This window comes from Prionailurus viverrinus, chromosome A1 (assembly GCF_022837055.1).
Source record: "Prionailurus viverrinus isolate Anna chromosome A1, UM_Priviv_1.0, whole genome shotgun sequence".
NCBI classification, from domain to species: Eukaryota; Metazoa; Chordata; class Mammalia; order Carnivora; family Felidae; genus Prionailurus; species Prionailurus viverrinus.
Genome location: NC_062561.1, coordinates 99262468 through 99281531, shown reverse-complemented (window position 1 = coordinate 99281531; position 19064 = coordinate 99262468). Strand labels below are relative to the sequence as shown.

At 39.8% G+C, this 19064-nt stretch overlaps 1 protein-coding gene across 4 annotated transcripts in view; it reads right to left on the bottom strand.

Moving 5' to 3' along the window:
* Positions 1–18069, bottom strand: part of PRR16 (proline rich 16) — a 313309-nt gene extending 295240 nt beyond the window's left edge. For 2 of the 4 annotated variants that reach the window (XR_007155960.1, XM_047876600.1), the window contains exon 1: positions 17046–17444. Coding sequence is in view for 1 of the 4 variants with exons in the window: in XM_047876600.1 (XP_047732556.1) it covers positions 17046–17204 (159 nt within the window). In the remaining 3 variants the exon portion in view is untranslated. Of the gene's footprint in view, positions 1–17045; positions 17445–18002 lie in introns of those variants that run through there. The other 2 variants (XM_047876619.1, XM_047876608.1) reach the window with 2 other exon arrangements.
* Between the last annotated feature and the right edge of the window lie 995 nt (positions 18070–19064).

Here is a 19064-nt window from a genome sequence, read left to right as displayed (position 1 = left end):
TTACATAATATTTCAATATATTAAAGAAATCTGATATCAACTATTTAAATATTTTAATTTCTATGTACAAACACATTTCTCTAGTTCATATAGGTTTTCTTTTTCACTTTGTATTTAGCATGTGAAAAGGTTTCTGTTCATATCCAAATTGCCCAACTGAAACCTAGAGTTTAGTTTTAAAATTGAAGACAATTTTTCAATATGGTCTTGTCTTTAAAGATGGAATCCAAGAAGTTCAATATTCTCCCTTCACTGAAGCAGATGGACTGAAAATACACACGTGAAAAAACAGACAAGACCAGATCGCCACAGGAAAGTGGAAGAGGGAATATGTTTTTTTATATAATACATTGAAAGTTCAGTAACTGTATCTTCAGTATCTCAATAGGCTAATTTTAAGTACTCATACTTTTGAACACTAGAGGGAGTACATAAAAGAAAAAGAAGAAGAAGCCAAATACTGATATCACCTAGTTCTTGGGTGTTTTACATAATATTGGGTCTTTGCAACAAACTGCTGGCTTATTTCTTATGGACATGGTGGAATGATTAAAATGTTTTTAAACAGTATCAATTATCCCTTTTTCTATGTCATTTTCCAGTTAATTTAAAATTTATAAATGCCTCTTGGGAAGAAAGGTACACAATATTCAAAAAGCAGCAAAACACAGTGAATGCTGTAAAAAGTAGACATACTTTCTCATTTTAATCTACATATTCTTTTAGAAGAGAGAAGAATTATATCTGAAGCACTTCAAAGAGTTTAAAATGGCATCTCTGAGCCTAAGGGAATAATGGGCACTTTCAAATCAGAGCCAGAGTTTTATCTGGTGGTGAAGCCCAGAGGTTACACTTCATTTAGGGTTTTATAGAGACAAGGTGTCTCCAGAGTTTCTGTTTGGGAGGGATAACATGGAACCAAAGGTTGGGTGGTTAGAAGCATGAAGACTTGAGGAATTAATATTTTTTTAACACTCAGGGTGCCTGGGTGGCACAGTAAGCTAAGCATCCAACTCTTGATTTTGGCTCAGGTCATGATGTCACGGTTTGTGGGAATGAGCCCCATGTCAGGCTCTGCACTGACAGTGTGGAACCTACTTGGGATTCTCTCTCTTCTCTGTCCCTCCCTACCCCCCTCTAAATAAATAAACTTAAAAAAAACATTTTTTTTAATAGCCTGCCTCACACAAAGTAAGCATTCACTGTATGTGCTATTACTGGGAGGTCCTTTGTTCATTTCAAAAGTTAAGAATGTGGGTTGAGTTGAATGAGATGCATTTAGTGTGGTTAAGTAGATTCTGAAATCAAAGGAGGGGAAACAAAAGCTCCCTCCAGCCAACCTACAAACTATAAGCGCATGTAATTGGAAGATGAAAAAATCCATGCAGAAGTTGTTTAATAAGCATCTACTATAATCTCGCTTCTTTGGAACTAGTAGATATGCAGTGGAAAGTAAAGGGAATGGTTGGGTCTGTGAGAACTTTGATGGAAAAAGAGTCTGAAGGGATCCAGTTATTCATTAATTTGCTAAATGAGCACAGTTCACATGACAGCTATTGCTTCAGGAATTTGGAATACGAATTTGGAAATCATGGACCTGTACATGGAATTTAACCACAAGAGTGAATACAAACACCAAGAAGAAGAGTGTAAATAGTTTTTTTTTTGTTTTTTGTTTTTCAAAAGAGGATCAAAATTTGTATTCAGATATCTGAGAGGAGGAATAAGTAAAGGTAACAGAAAAAGGAAAATCAGGTGAGAAAAGCATAGCATTCTTCAAGCCAAGTGAAGACAGAATATTAAGGAGACTGTCAAATGCTTCCAATAGATTAAATAAAGTGAGGATTCGAAATCAAGTATGATTAAATGAGGATTCACTGACAACCTAGATAGAGGCAGGTGTGGTCCAGTGGTTACAGCATATGTCTGATCAGCCTGAATTTAGACAATAACAGCCTGAGTTTAGACAAAGAGGTGATAGTAAGAAGAGAAGACTCCTCAGGTTTTGTAAAGGGGAACTAGGAATTAGGATGGTAATTTTCAGGGCGAGTCAGGTCAGGAAAGGATTGTACCATCATCTTTATTTTCATTTGTATGCCGAGGGGAAATCCTCTGGACCAGAGTGAAAAAGTGAAGGTATAGAAGAGATGTGGAAGATTCTTAATGATTTTCTTGAGTAGATAATCAGAAGCAGGCTCTCCTGCATATGTGGAATGACTGGCTTTCAACCCTTAACACCTTTAATAAGTATTACTGGGAAATGGACCCTCAAGTTCAAATTCCTCAACAGACAACAAGAGTGAGACTTTAAAAATGTTTTTTTCAATTTAAAAATATTTTTAAGTTTTATTTATTTTTGAGATGAGGGGGAATGGCAGAGAGAGAGAGAGAGAGAGAGAGAGAGAGAATCTGAAGCAGGCTCCAGGCTCTGAGCTGTCAGCACAGAGTCCAATGCAGGGTTCAAACCCACAACGTGAGATCATGACCTGGGCTGAAATCAGACACTTAACTGACTGAGCCACCCAGATGCCCCTAAAAATGCTTTACTGAAGATGACATGGTTAGTAATTAAAAGAGAAAAAAATTACTAGATCTTTTGAAAAAGGCACAAATAAGGAAGAGTCGTTAACAACACCAGCAGATGCAAAGCAGTGACACAGTGACTCGAAACATGAAGACTATAGAATGCAAGTCAGGTAAAAAATTGAGATGGTGTCATGATTGTCAGGGATGGTCTCCCAGTTACTCACTGAAGGGAAGCCAGAGATAAAGCCAAATAGGAAACATGGGACCCTGATGTCAAGCTGGGAGGCTGGGTTTGTTCATTTGACATTTTAAGTATCAGGAGGATAGCGTACGATCTTTTAAGCAGGGGAGTGGCCCGAAGAAAGCAGCACATTAAGAAGATTAATCTCGACTGTGTTTAGAGGATGAATTGGCAGAGAACAAAGGAGAGAGATTAGTGGTAGGGCTATTAAAACATCATCCATGAAGTTTACCACAAAGGGATTAGAGAGGTGGCCGTGGGAAGGAAGGCAGCAGCCAATGTGAAATCCCCTGTTTAGCAAAAATATACAAGACTCATCAGTGATGTTATGCTCTTGTTGCATCATGTACTTTTCTCTCTGTGCCCTTGATGCTCCTTAATAAATATTAGTTCTGTCTTCATTTGAAATGACGGCCCCCCACTAACATGTAAGTTCCACATGGGAGGGGTCATGCATACGTTGCTTACTATGTTATTTCCATTGCCTTGCTTAGAGTAGGCATTCAAAGAAAACTGATGAATAAATGAGTAAGACCTTGGGTTATAGCAAAGAAGTTGGTCAGAAACCAAAGGAAAAAGAAGGGAACAAAAAAATGTGGAAGCAAAGAGGAGGAGACAGAAGGGAAGAACAAGAAAGTGGAAAGCGAGAGATGAAGTAGAGAAGGGAGAGGAGGAAGGAAAGGAAAAAGAGATGATACTGAAGTTAAAAACCCGATCACAGAAGAGAAATTGTGTTCCTGCTGGAAAGTGAGGAGCTGATGATGGACGATGGTTTAAAGGGAGAAATATTCAAAGTCCAACTCTACCATTTGCTCTCCATGAGTGAACCTCTCTGTCTCAGCTTCTCCATACACAGAGCAACCTCATAATAACCTTGTAATAGCCTCACAGGTTAACTAATGAGGGTGATTCAATGAATTAACTCAGAACAGCTCCTGGTACCTGAACAGATGTCAGTCACGTTCTTGTTCTTGTTCTTGTTCTTCTCATTCTCCTCCTTCTCTTCCTTCTCCTCCTTCACCATCATCACCATCATCATCATCACCATCACCGTATTTATTCTGTAACCTGTGCTATACCCCAGAGCTGAGACACCATTCAAACCCCTCCTATTTCTATAGAAGTGGAACAGGCAGCAGAAGTCTAAACACATTGACAGTTGAGGTGAAGAGCCCCTCCTTCCAGTCCAGGTTGCTATTGACCTCCCTCGGGAACTATGAGTGGCAAGAATAGGAGCACTTAGCCTTGGCCACTGCCATTGTCCCTTCTGAGTCTCTCTTCCTTTCCCCAAATTGTAAAATAGACATGCCGTTCAATTGCTTCAAATTCATCAGGTTAATTTTTCTTTGTGAAGAATGGAAAATGAGATAGGGGGAAGTGATGAATGGAAATGAGAATGTGCCTTTTAAAAGTAGGCTCAGTGAGGGGCGCCTGGGTGGTTCAGTTGGTTAAGTGTCTGACTCTTGGTTTCAGCTCAGGTCATGATCTTACAGTTCATTGGTTTGAGCCCCACATGAGGCTCCATGCTGACGGTGTGGAGCCTGCTTGAGATTCTCTCTCTGCCCCTCCCCTGTTCATACCCTCTCTCTCAAAATAAATAAACTTTATAAAAATAAATAAATAAATAAAAGTAAGTTCAGGGAAGGAAAAAAGAATAAGGTAAATTTAGGGGAAAAAAACAGAAATAATGGTTCATTAAAAATGTGAGAAAGAGAATACAAGATAGGAAAGAAACACAAAGTCCCAATGCTTGAAGGATAAACACCAAGTAAGAGCATAAATAAATAAAAAGCAATATTAAGTAATAGGGAATAAGAAGGCAGAGCTAAAGCAATCATTCTCAACCACAATGACTCCTCCTCCACCGCCTCAAGAGACATTTGGAAAGTCTAGGAACATCTTTAGTTCTCACACGGACATGTTTGGTTGCATCTAGTTAGTAGAGGCCAGAGGTGCTACTAAATATCCTACGATGCATAGGACAGCCTTCAACACCAGAGAATTTTCTGCCCCAAATGTCAATAAAGCCTTGTTTGAGAAAGCCTGAACTAGAGATTAAAGGTAAAGAGGAAAACATGGAAATAGATCAGATCCAGTCACTCTTCTGATCAAAAGTACAAAGCCCCCATCTGACTCCAAGAGTGTTAATCCTTAGACATGTTGCTCTGTGTCCCTCTGATGCCTGCACATACGCTCCTGACACAGTGGCGTCCTTGTTCTTCTGCAAATACCCGGCACACATGCTTCCCGTGAGGGCCTGGGACTGCAGTTCCCTCCACCTGGAGAAGGGCTCCCCTACATATACACACAGGATATTCCTTCACCTTCAAGCTTTTCCTCTGACATCGTCATGTGTGTTTCTCAGTCAGGCTTATTCTGGACCATCCTATTTAAAACTGTACCTCGTCTCTGTGACTGCTCTTCCCATTATAATCTTCTCTTGTTTTACAGGACTTGGGAATTTTGAGTATTTGACGTGGCTTGACAATTATGTTGGTCTGTCTTCCTCATGCCCTCCCCAACCTCTGTGTATGCTCCATGAAGGAATTTTGTCTCTTTTCTAGGTCACTATATCCCCAGCAACAAGAAAAGTGCCTGGCATACAGTAGGTTCCAAACAAGTGTTTGTTGAGTAAATGGATAAAGAGGCTCAGACAAATTCAAGGAATAGGAACAATAATTACAGATACATATACAGTGCTCACTCTATTCATGAGAACTGTTTTAATAAAGTGATTTATATATAATTAGTCTTTCAATCTCTATACCGAGTCTTTAATGTAGGTAATATTATCATTACCATTGCTGTTTTAAAGAGGAAATGAAGTCAGAGTGACATTAAGAAACATGTCCAATACTGCACAGCAGAGCAATATGAAATCAACTGGTCTGGCTGAGAACTTCCCTGTCTACATGATGTTACCCTCCCTATATGACAGAGCCTCAGATTTTTTCTATTATTAAAAAAAAAAAAGTAATTCCAAATATTTGTCAAAAACATCCAGCTATCCAATCAAAGGATAATAAAATTTAAACTTTATTCTATATAATGGAGTAAACTTATTGCTGATACTTAAGTTTTAAGATCACAAGTTATTTTCTGGGACATCTGGGTGGCTCCATCAGTTGAGTGCCCAACTTCGGCTTAGGTCATCATCTCATGGTTCATGACTTCAAGGCCTGCATTGGGCTCTGTGCTGACAGCTCAGAGCCTGGAGCCTGCTTTAGATTCTGTGTCTCCCTCTCTGTCTGCCTCTCCCCCATTCGCTAGCGCTCTCTCTCTCTCTCTCTCTTTCCCTATCTCAAAAATAAACATTAACAATTTTTTTAATAAAAAAAATCACAAGTTGTTTTCAATTATTGTTTTATCACTATCATCAAAAGTAAAAAAGAAATGGTTACTCAGATAGCTTTTTCAGCCATGGTCACAGTTTTTAGCTGTTTTACTGAAATTTAATTAAAATGTTTAAATTACATACTAACATAAGTTTGGTTGCCCCAATGTATGTAAAATATTAATGATTTATTTTAACAAATTTTACAGAGAACAGTAACTGGCTGCTGATTGTTTCCAACCACATACATGTTTACTTGGCAATGGAGAACACTGGGAGAGATTTGTCTCACAAGGAGATTTCTGGTGTTTGTAATGTGAATTGAGATGTTATAATATATTAACATCATATCCAAGAATACTGTTCTAACGTGGAATAACCAAGCGACAAACGTATGAATTGGAAAGGCTTGTGCTCATATCCCCAAATTATTAGGTATCATTACAGGAGTTACCACACATTTTACTAAGCAGTGTCCTAAGAAGAAAGAAATCAATTAAAATGGTAAGTGACATGAATGTTTCTCCCATCATTCTTCATTCTAGAATTAACATTATGGCCCTTTACACATTCCACATTGCTTTAGAGAGCCTTCTTTCACACTGGAAGAGGTGGTTCCCTATGATAGATGACCTTCTTCAGGTGCAGTCCCTTAAGCTTATTCATGATTGTATGCTTCATCGTCTACAGCACAGTGTCTTACATAAACCAAGTATTCAATAAATCTTTCTTACTTCATGAAATAATGTCATGCAGGAAAGGAAAAATACTTTTTTGGGACCAGTTTTAAGAGAATATGCTTAATTTACAATAAGTTCTGGAAACATTTTGTCCTGTGTATGATATATCTGTCACATAACCTTTAGACACATAAGCTTTCTATACTCTGGGGAGAGTAGTGAAGTGTGTGTGTGTGTGTGTATGTGTGTGTGTGTGTGTGTGTGTGTGTGTGTGTGTGTGTCTGTGTGTGTATCTGAAGTAAATTGTGGATAAACTACCCATTTGCTCCCTGGCACAAAAACCATCAGATTACAGCCATCAGTATTTCTTTTGTTTTCTTTTTATATACCCAGGACTTTTGATCTTGAAAATTACGGAGCTGGGTTTCAAGTAACTACCTGAAAATTAAAAATGAAAACAAAACACACAAGCAATCATTTGTTTTGTCTCATCACCAGAGTTGTTCTCACCTACCCAAGATTCCCTCAGTATCTGTGAAACCTTATTTTCTTGTGAGCTTTTGTTCCAGGAGAAATATCCATGATTTTGTCCAACTTTCAAAGGGCTCTGTTATATGGGAGGAAAAATTAAGAATCACTGATACAAGGTAATTAGTTTGATATATATCTATATCTATAGATATATAGATATAGATAGATAGATAGATAGATAGAGATATTAACTTGTTATTTTTCCACAGCATGAATATAGTTGCAAATCTTAGGATAAGATTTGATACTAGGCAAGAGGCAAATAAAGGCCAACATACCTGTTAGCTTTTGTGTAGTACTAGAGAAGGGAACCTGTTGGAAATCATTAAATTTGTTTTCTCTAAGCAAGTATGGCGCACATTATCTGTAGCTGAGAATCTGTTTATAGTGTGCCAAACACGATAATAACTGACTCATTGGGCACAGGTATGTAATTTGGCTCACTTCAATTATTCTACAAGTAAGCATTTATCCCAAATGCCAATTTGAAGTAGCATTTGCAAAGCAGCAAGAGAGAAGACAAAAATCATAAATATAAGTTCTGTCTTCAAATTGGCAATGTTTTCACCTAGAGCGGGGTCTAGAAGCTCACTTCCTTTAGAATCTGCATCTTCTTTCATTCTCAAAAATAAAAATGCCATGTAAGGCTACATCTGTCCTGAGTTGACAGGCCACCTTGTGAGTGTGCTTTGCTGGGACATTACCTAGATATGTCTATTTCCTCCTTTTAATTAATGTTACTTTCTAGCACTTAGTGCCAAAGAAGCACTTACTCTAGGTTCCCAGATCTTACAGGAAATTTTAGTTTAAAGCAGTTCTTCCTAATGAACTAACTTTGCATAAAATGAAAACATTTCTATTAATATTATATTGGTAAAAAACAAGATTTTAGAATAAGGTTATTTCTTGTATCCCTTATGTACATGGGAAGAGGGGTGGCTTACAATCGACATCACCAAAAATAACATGAGAAATCTAATTATAAAAATACACGTGAACTTTTAGTCGGGTCAATAAATTTGTGTCTGGTATAGAGTTAAACAAGCTTTTCTCTTCATCAGTCATAGCAGAATGCTATGAAACTCCAAACATCTCAGAAAACTTAAGGATACTGCATCCCTTCTGAGACCGTTTGATAGCATCAAAAGAAAATAAAAGTTTTCCAATTAATTTGAAACAGCAGCACACAATACTACATATCAGTAAGCTCCCATATTAGTTGCTCCTTTATTTGCTGTCATAATATAAAAAAACTAAGTAGTATTTTATTAACATTTTTTAATACTAAATAGGCCAAGATTAATTCTGCAGCACATATTTATTTGGATGATACAAATTTCAAGGTCTAATCAACTCACTGTTAATTCTGACTTGAGACTGGTGCCCAAAATTGACTGCCAAGTCACAAAACCAATGACTGTTACCACAAATTAATAATTAACTACAAAACAAAAATAAAAAGATTTATTAGCTTCACATAAAATTTAAAAAAGCAGTGTCCGATAGATGAGTGGATAAAGAAGATGTGGGATATATATGCTGTGGAATACTATTCAGCCATAAAAAGAATTAAATCTTGTGATTTGCAACATGGACGGACCTGGAGGTCCATAATGCTAAGTGAAAAGTCAGAGAAAGACAAATACCATATGATTTTGCACAGAGGTGGAATTTAAGAAGCAGAACAAAAAACAAAGAAAGCAAATAAGAGAAACAAAAGAACACACTCTTTAAATACACAGTGGTTGCCAGAGGGGAGAGGGGTGAGGGGATAGGTGAGATAGATGAAGAGGATTAAGAGTAAATTTATCTTGATGAGCACTGAGAAACTTACAGAACTGTTGAATCATTACATTGTATATCTGGCACTAATATAACGTTGTATGTTAATTTTACCTAAAGAAAGAAGAAAAGAAACAATGTCTATATATAGTGCTGCTGGGAGTAAAAATTTGTAAAAATTCCCCGGAAAACTGTTAATATGGATCAAAAGCTCAAACACTTTTACACTCTTGACTTCTAAGAAAATGTAAACAACAACAACAACAACAAATTAGGAAAAGTCATAGAGCTTAGTGGTTAAATGCCGGGGCTCTAGCACTAAAATGCCTGGCATTGAAGTCTCCCAAGGGACCTTGGGCAAGTGACTTATATCTGGCCTCTGTTTTCTCATCTGTAAAATGGCATAACGGTAGTACCTTTCTCATATGCCTGTTTTGAGTATTAGAAGATTTAATATAACTAAATATACTTAAAGAGTACTAAGGCGGAAAGTAAAAATCTAGCTCTTAGCAGTTTTCATTGCCAAAGCAGTTTAAAAATTTTTAGTGATATTTAACAATCACAAAAATTCATAAATTGATAGAATGTCCAACATTAGAGGATTTATACAGTAACTTAGAGCAGATCTATATAATCATTATGATCTAATACTCCTTAAGAAAGCAAAAAATATCACTACATAAAATTTCATAATTTTATGACTTCATCTATGTTAAAAATATGCATACAAAACGACTGAAAGGAAATATAGCAAAATGTTTAACATATCTATTTCTATTTGACATTAAAGATAATTTTAATTTTCTGTGTAATTTTTAGTTTTTTCCAAACTTTCTATGATATTCATATACTCTATTGCTTCTGAAATGAGAAAAACAAATGAAATTAGTTCTTTAAAACAAAGTACCCATGGGGTTGGGTTTAAGGGAGGGATGCATAAGTAGAGCACGGAACATTTTTAGGGCCATAAAAATACTCTGTATGATACCATAAGATGGATACGCGTCATTATGCATTTTTCCAAACCCAAAGTTGCACAACACCAAGAAGGAGCCATGTTATGAACTGTGGACTTTGGGTGATTATGATGTGTCAGTAGAGCTTCATCAGTTGTTAAGAAATTCACCACTCCAGTGGGGGATGTGATAATGGGGGACACAATGCATTGTGTGGAGGCAGGAGGTATCCAGAAATCTGTGCCTTCACCTCAACTTTGCTGTGAGCCTAAGTTGGACTAAAAAAACCCCACAAAGTCTTAATAAAATACATAAATCAATTTTAAGCTTTTTTAAAAGAAAAAAAGTACTGTTTGTTGTTTACTAATCTATTTTCGGCATGAGGTAGGTTACACACATTTCAAACAGCACTGAATTAGTGCCTATTAGAATTCGAGCCCTCTAATTCCCAAAAATTGCCCACGAAATTTTTCATGAACTAGTTCCATGGAAGGGTCTGTAGTTTAATTTGTTTGATAAAATATGTTTTACTCAAACTTGCAATTCTATCTCTTTTGCTACATTTTGATTAAATACCTGAGATCCTCAAAACAGCAAAGGTAGAAAAAACATAATCCAGGTAAACATGAAACCTATTGCATTGGTTTTATTATCTATTTAGTTCACTATTGCCTGAAGCACATTATCTATTTATTGGTTTAAGGTTGCTTGAGTTTCTTATCAGCTAATTCCTTGAGTGTTGAATGGCTTTAATGCATAGAAAATAGAGACGGTGAAACATGGTTATTGGTTATCTTTATTTTCTCAGAACCATTCGTTCTTCCAGTAACATGCTAAGCTGTCATGCTTAAGACAAGAAAAATAAAAAAACATTTTAGCATTTTGTAAATATACTTGAGTTTAAGGAGTCGGACTGTTGCATAGTGTCGTAAAAGTATAGTTATTGGTACAATTGATTGAACTGTGAAATTTCATTCATTCACAACTTTAGAACTTGGAAAATATTCCAGAGATCCTTCTCTATAATTTGTTCTAGTAATGAATTTAACATTCATGGACTTATTAACCAAAAAATATTTGGTAGGATTTCCTAGAGCAATAAACTACAGAACTTGATGTGAATAAGTCATCTGAAAAGAGGAAAACATTTAAAAACCAAAATATTATGTTCAGCGTCGCTCCTTATCAGGGAAATACAAATCAAAACCACACTCAGGTATCACCTCACGCCAGTCAGAGTGGCCAAAATGAACAAATCAGGAGACTATAGATGCTGGAGAGGATGTGGAGAAACGGGAACCCTCTTGCACTGTTGGTGGGAATGCAAATTGGTGCAGCCACTCTGGAAAGCAGTGTGGAGGTTCCTCAGAAAATTAAAAATAGACCTACCCTATGACCCAGCAATAGCACTGCTAGGAATTTATTCAAGGGATACAGGAGTACTGATGCATAGGGCCACTTGTACCCCAATGTTCATAGCAGCACTCTCAACAATAGCCAAATGATGGAAAGAGCCTAAATGTCCATCAACTGATGAATGGATAAAGAAATTGTGGTTTATATACACAATGGAATACTACGTGGCAATGAGAAAAAATGAAATATGGCCTTTTGTAGCAACGTGGATGGAACTGGAGAGTGTGATGCTAAGTGAAATAAGCCATACAGAGAGACAGATACCATATGGTTTCACTCTTATGTGGATCCTGAGAAACTTAACAGGAACCCATGGGGGAGGGGGAGGAAAAAAGAAAAAAAAAAAAAAAGAGGTTAGAGTGGGAGAGAGCCAAAGCATAAGAGACTGTTAAAAACTGAGAACAAACTGAGGGTTGATGGGGGGTGGGAGGGAGGGGAGGGTGGGTGATGGGTATTGAGGAGGGCACCTTTTGGGATGAGCACTGGGTGTTGTATGGAAACCAATTTGACAATAAATTTCATATAAAAAAATAAAAAATAAAAATAAAAATAAATAAAATAAAATAAACAAAAAAACCAAAATATTAAAAAAATTATTTTTAGTGTTTATTTTTGAGAGACACAGAGAGACAGAGCACGAGCAGGGATGGAGAGGAAAGAGAGAGGGAGACAGAATCTGAAGTAGGCTCCAGGCTCCTAGCTGTCAGCACAGAGCCCGACGCTGGGCTCAAACCCACAGACCAGGAGATCATGACCTGAACTGAAGTCGGGTGCTTAACAGACTGAGCCACCCAGGTACCCCAAAGAACAAAAATATTTTGCAGGTAATTGTTAATTCTGTCAATTCTGTTTCCCTCAGTGTCCAAATGGACCGTTTCCAGTGGGGTTCCAAACTTTTCAAAATTAAACTTAAGTTTAATTTATTTCTCTTTATGACCTCATAAGAAAAATCATGAGTGCTTTCCAGTCCACAGTCACACTACTGACATAGCTTCCCACCTAAGTAGTCCAGTCACTAAGTGATTCCAGGGTGCAGAAAGAATAACTCATCTTAACTGGGTTCTCTATGAGAGACATATCTACTTAAAAGGCTTAGCAATAAATAAATAGACAAATAGAAAAATTATATATATATATATGTATATATGTATATATATATAATGTGTGTATCTAAATACACATATATAATCATATTTATCAAATATTTAAATTTGATAAATTATACTCATTAAACAAATATGTAACATATGCATATATTCAACCTATTAGCAGCCTTATTACTTCACATTATAAAGTGAAACATGGCAAAAAAGTGCAAAATTATGAGTCTAAACTAAATGAGAATATAGCTAAAGCAGCAATGAATTTTGTTTCCAAATCAAAAGGTTCTTTACTACGTATTTCAGTGTCTTCCTAACAAGATCTGTGATACCAATATTAACAACAGTATTTGATGCAAAACAATTTACCAGTGAGATCTTCATAAAATAATAGGCAAAGCGATACCCAAAGATGTCAGATTATTTGACAACTATTTTTAAAAAGTAGTTTTTTCTATTTTTCTTAATATAAAAAAAAAGTATATGCCCACACCTAATAAACCAATGATGGCTAATTTTATCCCTAAAACTCCAGTTTCACCACTATTTTCTTCTTTTTTCCAATGTGTAGAAAAAAGCGTCATGGATTAATATTGTATCCTAATGCTATTTCCTGTTAATTTCTTCTCCTCTCTACTTATTCAAATTGTAACCACATCTCAAAGATCTAAAATCTTCTGTTTTGACTCTTCATCCACCCAAAGGATTAATCCCTCATGAAAAACTCAATACATCCAGTTTTAAGACTTGGATAGGTGATCTCCTGTATGTGGCATTGATCCATTTGTGTCAATCATGACAATCTGAATAAATTGTAAGGTCCTTAAAATTCTGTCTTATCATCCTTTTTAAGCTTTGACATTCTTCACCAAAGTCTTGCTACATTACTAAGTACACAGCAAATATCATTGTATAAATCTACACACACTAATTCTTATTCTCAATTCTGCTTTTTATTCTCAAGCCCATTAGATCACAGTGAGAGTGGCCACTAAAAGCAGTAATAATGCCTTTTTACACTAGTGATGTTCAAAGACAGTTAAAATGCATCCCAAACTGATGTTTTGAGGTCACTGAGACCAGAAACTATAAATTCTTCTTCTTGGTAGCCATGAAAAGATAATACAGTACTTGGCACATAGTAGGTACTCAGTAAATACACTGAATTATGCATAAGGCTTTTCCATTATACTATAGAAGATCAAAAGATCCTCATTATTTCTGAAAATCATTTAAGATTTTACTGAATACCGAGGGTAGAATAAAACTGCCCTTAGAGTTTCCAGAAATCCTGTTCCTTTTCTTCCAAGATATAATCCAATTATAAATGATGAAGCAATGATCAGTAAATAACTAATCATAGAAGACACTCATCATAGTTTTGTCCTAATTAGTAACGTGTTTCAAGCAGTCACTACTATGTTCGAACCTACTCCAATACCTGAATTTTCAAATGACTCAAGTCCAGAAAACTTCTGAAAAGAAAAGCAATTTCAAAATAACCTCCAACACAGGTCCAGTATTGTTGGTGCAGAGTTTATGTAAGAATAAAAATGGAATATTCAAAAAAGAATATTGCCTTTTAGAATAGAAAAAGCAGAAAAGAAAAACAAATACCATATGGTGACTGATAAAGTGATCTAGTCATAATCACTGTTTTTATTTCTAATTTCTGTTCCGAGTTAATAAGAACTCATGGCTAATTTATATCAAGATAGAGTATGGCCTAAAGGCATACCATTGACAATAAAAGAATTAGATTCTAAATATAACAGTTTATGTTCAATATATACCAATGATAAACTGCCAGAATACTGAATCTAACCAATGATGAACAGTGAAATTCATGTTTACAAGTCACAGATCTAGAGACCAACAAGGTTTGCAATTTTACAGTTTTAAGTTATTCCTCCATACAAAACTACATCAAAGATATGTTCAATCACATGTGCAGTATTATCTTCAAAAGATAAATGCTGGACAACTGCAAGATGTCATAGGTTAAACATGCCCTATAAATATTTGTTCTCAAAATAACTATCATTCACATTACATAAATGACCAATGCTCTGAGATTCAGCCTTAGCATGTACAACTCTGTGCGTAAACCTAGAATGATGATAGCCTCACAGAAGTAATTAACAATCCCACGACATCATTTATCATTCATAAATTTCACTCTCAGGGTAAGATTTTTACAAAAAAGGCCCTGGCAGCCAATCAAAGATTCCAAAGCATTAAGTCAAAATTTTATTTCTGGATCTGTCTGGAAGATAGATCCTTTCATTTACTTGGTTGTACATTATTTATGTTTTCCCATACTCTTAATAAACGACCTGTTTTTGTTTTTTTTTTCCCTTATAAAGCCTCAAATAAATGAAGACACAGAAAGAGGGAAAGAGAGACCCACAAATTTTCTGATTTCCTTCTTTGGGATTCTAATCAAGAGTCTTAGGGAGGTTAAAAGTTTCAATGTAGATCTATCTGGTCTCCAAAAGCCTATAGAATAATGAGGCAAAGCAGAACCAGGCCCATGTGCAGTTCCTCTTTATTTATTCTGTCTAAAATAGACAGTGGAGTGACACATCGTAACAAGGAAGCATGTGCCCATAAATGCATACTTTTGACTGCCTTTTTTCTTAATTCCAGCCTCCTGCCTTGACAGTAAACACATGACTTTGCTGATAAAGGTTTCCCACACTTCCCACCGTAGAAACCTCAACTACTACAAAATTTTGCCAAAAGGAACATGCCCAAATTTGTTCATTTTTTAAAACGCCATAATGTTTCAGATGAAAACACAGCCTGCCAAAGACGTCAAATAAAAGAATAACAAAGAAACGAACAGCATCTTTAGACTTGAATGTCAATGCATAACCTCGCCATCTGTCAACCAGTTGTGAAGCAATGATCCCAGAAAAGCCCTGCAAACACGAACAAGTTAGATCCTTGCACCGATCATCTGTATCAATCTCCACTCTCAGGACCTCAGTGGCAAATATGCTCTATGGAACAACCTACAGAAATGGCATGTGCCACCGGCAAACCGAACCCTGCCAATGAATGGGCCATTTTAACAGATTTTCATTAGGTAACGCGCGGAGTTCAGTTCCTAGAGGTAATGGGAAATCGGGGGAGAAAGGGAGTTGGGCTGTGGGGGAGAGGGGAGGGTCTCTTTCCTCACGTTTGGATTGGAAATTGGATGCAGGAGGTTAATCTCTGGAGGCCAGACATCCAAACAACCCTCAGTCTCCTCCCACTTGGCCTCTGGAACAGGAATACAATTTTGGACCTCGCGTCTGCCCCACTCCTTCCCTTCCCGCCGCGGCCACCACCTTAGAAGTTACAGTCTGAGCTCTCGCACAACTGCGGGTGCGGACGCCGGTACCGAGAACCGCACCAGCCGTCCTTAGGGAGATGAACAGCGGGCTGGGACTCGGCCATCAGCTCCGCGAAGCCACCAGCTGCCGCCCGGCCGGGCTCGCGGGCGACCCCACCCCTCCCCCCACCCCCCTTGCCTGGAGCAGCCGCCGGAGTTACGCAGCCTCAGCCCCGATACCTCCCCGGCTGCTTTCAATCCTGATCACAGAGGATAGGGGTGGGAGGCCAGAAGTGGAACAGAGGGTGAGGGTGAAGGGGCAGCGGGAAAGAACCCAAACAGTCCAGTTGGCAAGAGCCAGGACGCCAAGTGGCAGGACCCCGGTGCACACACACCACACACGCGCACACGCTCACCCACGCGCCCCGCTCCCCCGGTTCAAAGCCAAGCGGCTACAAGATGGGAGCAACGCAGGAGGTGGGGTGGCGGGAAGGCCTGGAATTACGGGGAGCGACGTTAGGAGGGCAGGGGATGCTTCAGGAACTGCAAAAGTGAGAAAGTCCCAGACCCCCGTCTCCATCCCCAAGTCTGGGCTGCCCTGCCTGCAGCCCCGGTCGCCTTCCACCCAGCGCAGCTCGGGAGGCGGGGAGGGGAGCCAGAGCCGAGCTTCCCCCAGGCTGCCCTCCCCGGCCTGGCCCAGGGCCCGGAACCCGGCCCCCCTCCAGCCCCGGCTTGGGGAGGCTGCCAGGCAAGGAGCGACTTGCCAAAGGACTCTGGGGGAGCAAGAGGGCAGGACAGGAGCATTTTGCACGCTCCGGCCGGGCTGCTCATTTCTTCCTCTGTCGACACACCCCCAGGAGCCCCCCTTCCCCCGACAATACACGCACAGATACAGAGACACGCACGCGTTCGCCCTTCCCACGATCCCAGGTCCATCGATTAAAACACTAGTTGATTTCTTCCTGATTAAAAAGGAAAAAAAAAAAAAAAAAAGTGCAGCAACTCTTTTCAGGAGTCGCCGGAGCAAGGAAAGTCCGTCTGCAGGCGTCCTTCTATAGTTTGCTAGGAGTTAAGAAATCTGGCGGTCCCACTGAGAACCGGACCGGAACCCCGAGGGGGCGAAAGGTGACGAACTCCTTCCCCACCCCCGCGCCTCTCACCTCCTTAAGTTCCTTGGCCACGTCCTTCAGGTCGCCCAGTACTAATTCCAGATCCTCCACGATGATCTTGATCTGTTCCTTCACCTTGGTTTTGGAGGCTGCCGGCGGTCCCTCGGCTGGACAGGACGAGGAGGGGGTCCCCTTGGACTTGGCTGACATTCTCTGGGGGCAGGCGAGGCAGGTCAGCACAGGCGGGCGAGCGGAGGCTGCTGCGCGCCCCCGTCCCTGGCGCTGCTGCGGCCGCTGCCGCCACGAGCCCCCCGCATCTTGGACGCTCCCCGGGCAGCGGCGGGTGGCTGCGCTCGGCGCTCGGCAGGGCGGCCGCACCGTGGTGCTGCCATCAACTCCCCGAGACGCGGCGCTGGGCGCGGGGCTGCAGACGGGCGAGCAGCGCGCCTGCGCCTCCTCCCGCCGCCGCCCGCCGCTCTCGCGCACACACGCGCTCGCTCCCCGCCCGCGGAGACGGCCGCCCGGCCGCCGCGCCCCGGGCCGTCAGCTGCAGTCCCCGCGGCCCGGCGCCCCGGGAGCTCTCGCCCGGCACGCGGGCGTCCGCGAGCAGGGACACAAGTCCGCGCCCTGCCCGGCCCTGGCCGTCATCCTGAAATGCCCTCGTCTCCGCAGCCGACTCGGGGGGGGGGGGGGGGGGGGTCTTCTCACACCTAGCCGGCTTCCTTCCTTCTCCCCCGCTAGCAGAGCCCTGGTTCCCCACCACACTTTAGGACAAAATGGAAAGAACCCCCCCTCCCCCCGTAGGGCCAGGAGTTGCGTTTAGGGGCAGTAAAGCGACCCTAAGTGTTTATCGAGGACCCAAGTATGTTCAGAAGGCCTCCAATCATTCTCCTAGTTGATCTAGGAGTTACACAGAGGTGTTCCTACTTCTGCAGGAAAAGAGAGAGACAGAGAGAGAGACAGAGAGACAGAGAGAGAGAGAGAGAAATGTGCACAAAGACCCCTCACCCGTGGTATAATGAAATGCAGCCACAGTTCTTGAACGAGGTTGCCTAGTCCTGCTGATTCCACAAAACTAATAGCGGATGTATTAATTTCACGTCCCCACACCAAAAATCCCTCAGGGAGACTGAGTCATCTTGGCTGTACTTATCTGGGACAGGTCCTCTCTCTCTCTTTCTAACTATTCTTTCTGTTTTCATGACCTATGCTGATGTATGTTTGGGTAGATACGCTGTCTGGATCTCCTCTTGAAAGAGCTGAATAAGAAGAGTTTGCCTCCAACTTTTTTTTTTTCCCCCATCATTTTTTTTTTTTTAATCTCCATTTCAAGCCTTTCGCTACTAAATAGGAAATAACTTTCTGACTGTTCTGCCAAAAGGATCCAGGGAGGAGAGCTAATAGGAAGCCTTCAGTCTCATTCTCAGTAGGTGGCTCCCATTCTCATTAGCTAAAGTTTTAATTTCCTTAGTAACAAACCCATGGGCTATTAGCTACTGACCTCGCAGGATGGTTTTACTTTATTGTCTTCAGCGCACACTACTCCAAATCATTATTTTAATAGGCTTCCCATTTTGGCCATGCCTTAGCAGGGCCCTTGTTTTTTGCTTCTCACACCCTAGGTTGTCCCAACAAGCCTCTTTAGATGAAAAAAATCTTGGCACTTCTCCCCTTCTGACTTCCTTAAGCCCTCCGTAATCAATCACTGTCTTAATTCTGAACATCTTCCCTTGACAAAATCATTGGAAGTCATATATGAATATGGAAAAAAGACGCACCGGAAGAAAAAAAAATAGAAATTTAGATAGGATGTCTCAGCAGGAGCTGCTGGGAGACAATTAAAATAAGGAAAGAATAAAAGAACCAGTGTGCAGTAAGAAAATTGGAGAGGAGAAAAAGGAAGAAATAATTAGAAGTGTTCAATAAGCAATATGCTCAACGTCTCTGAGGTAGGGAGAAGAGATTTTTTTTTCTAAGTTCCTTTATCTCTGCAGGTTCTTTATTTTATAAAGATGTAACAGTAAAAATAATTTTATCAGGTTTATAAACTCTCCTACTGGAAATTTCTGA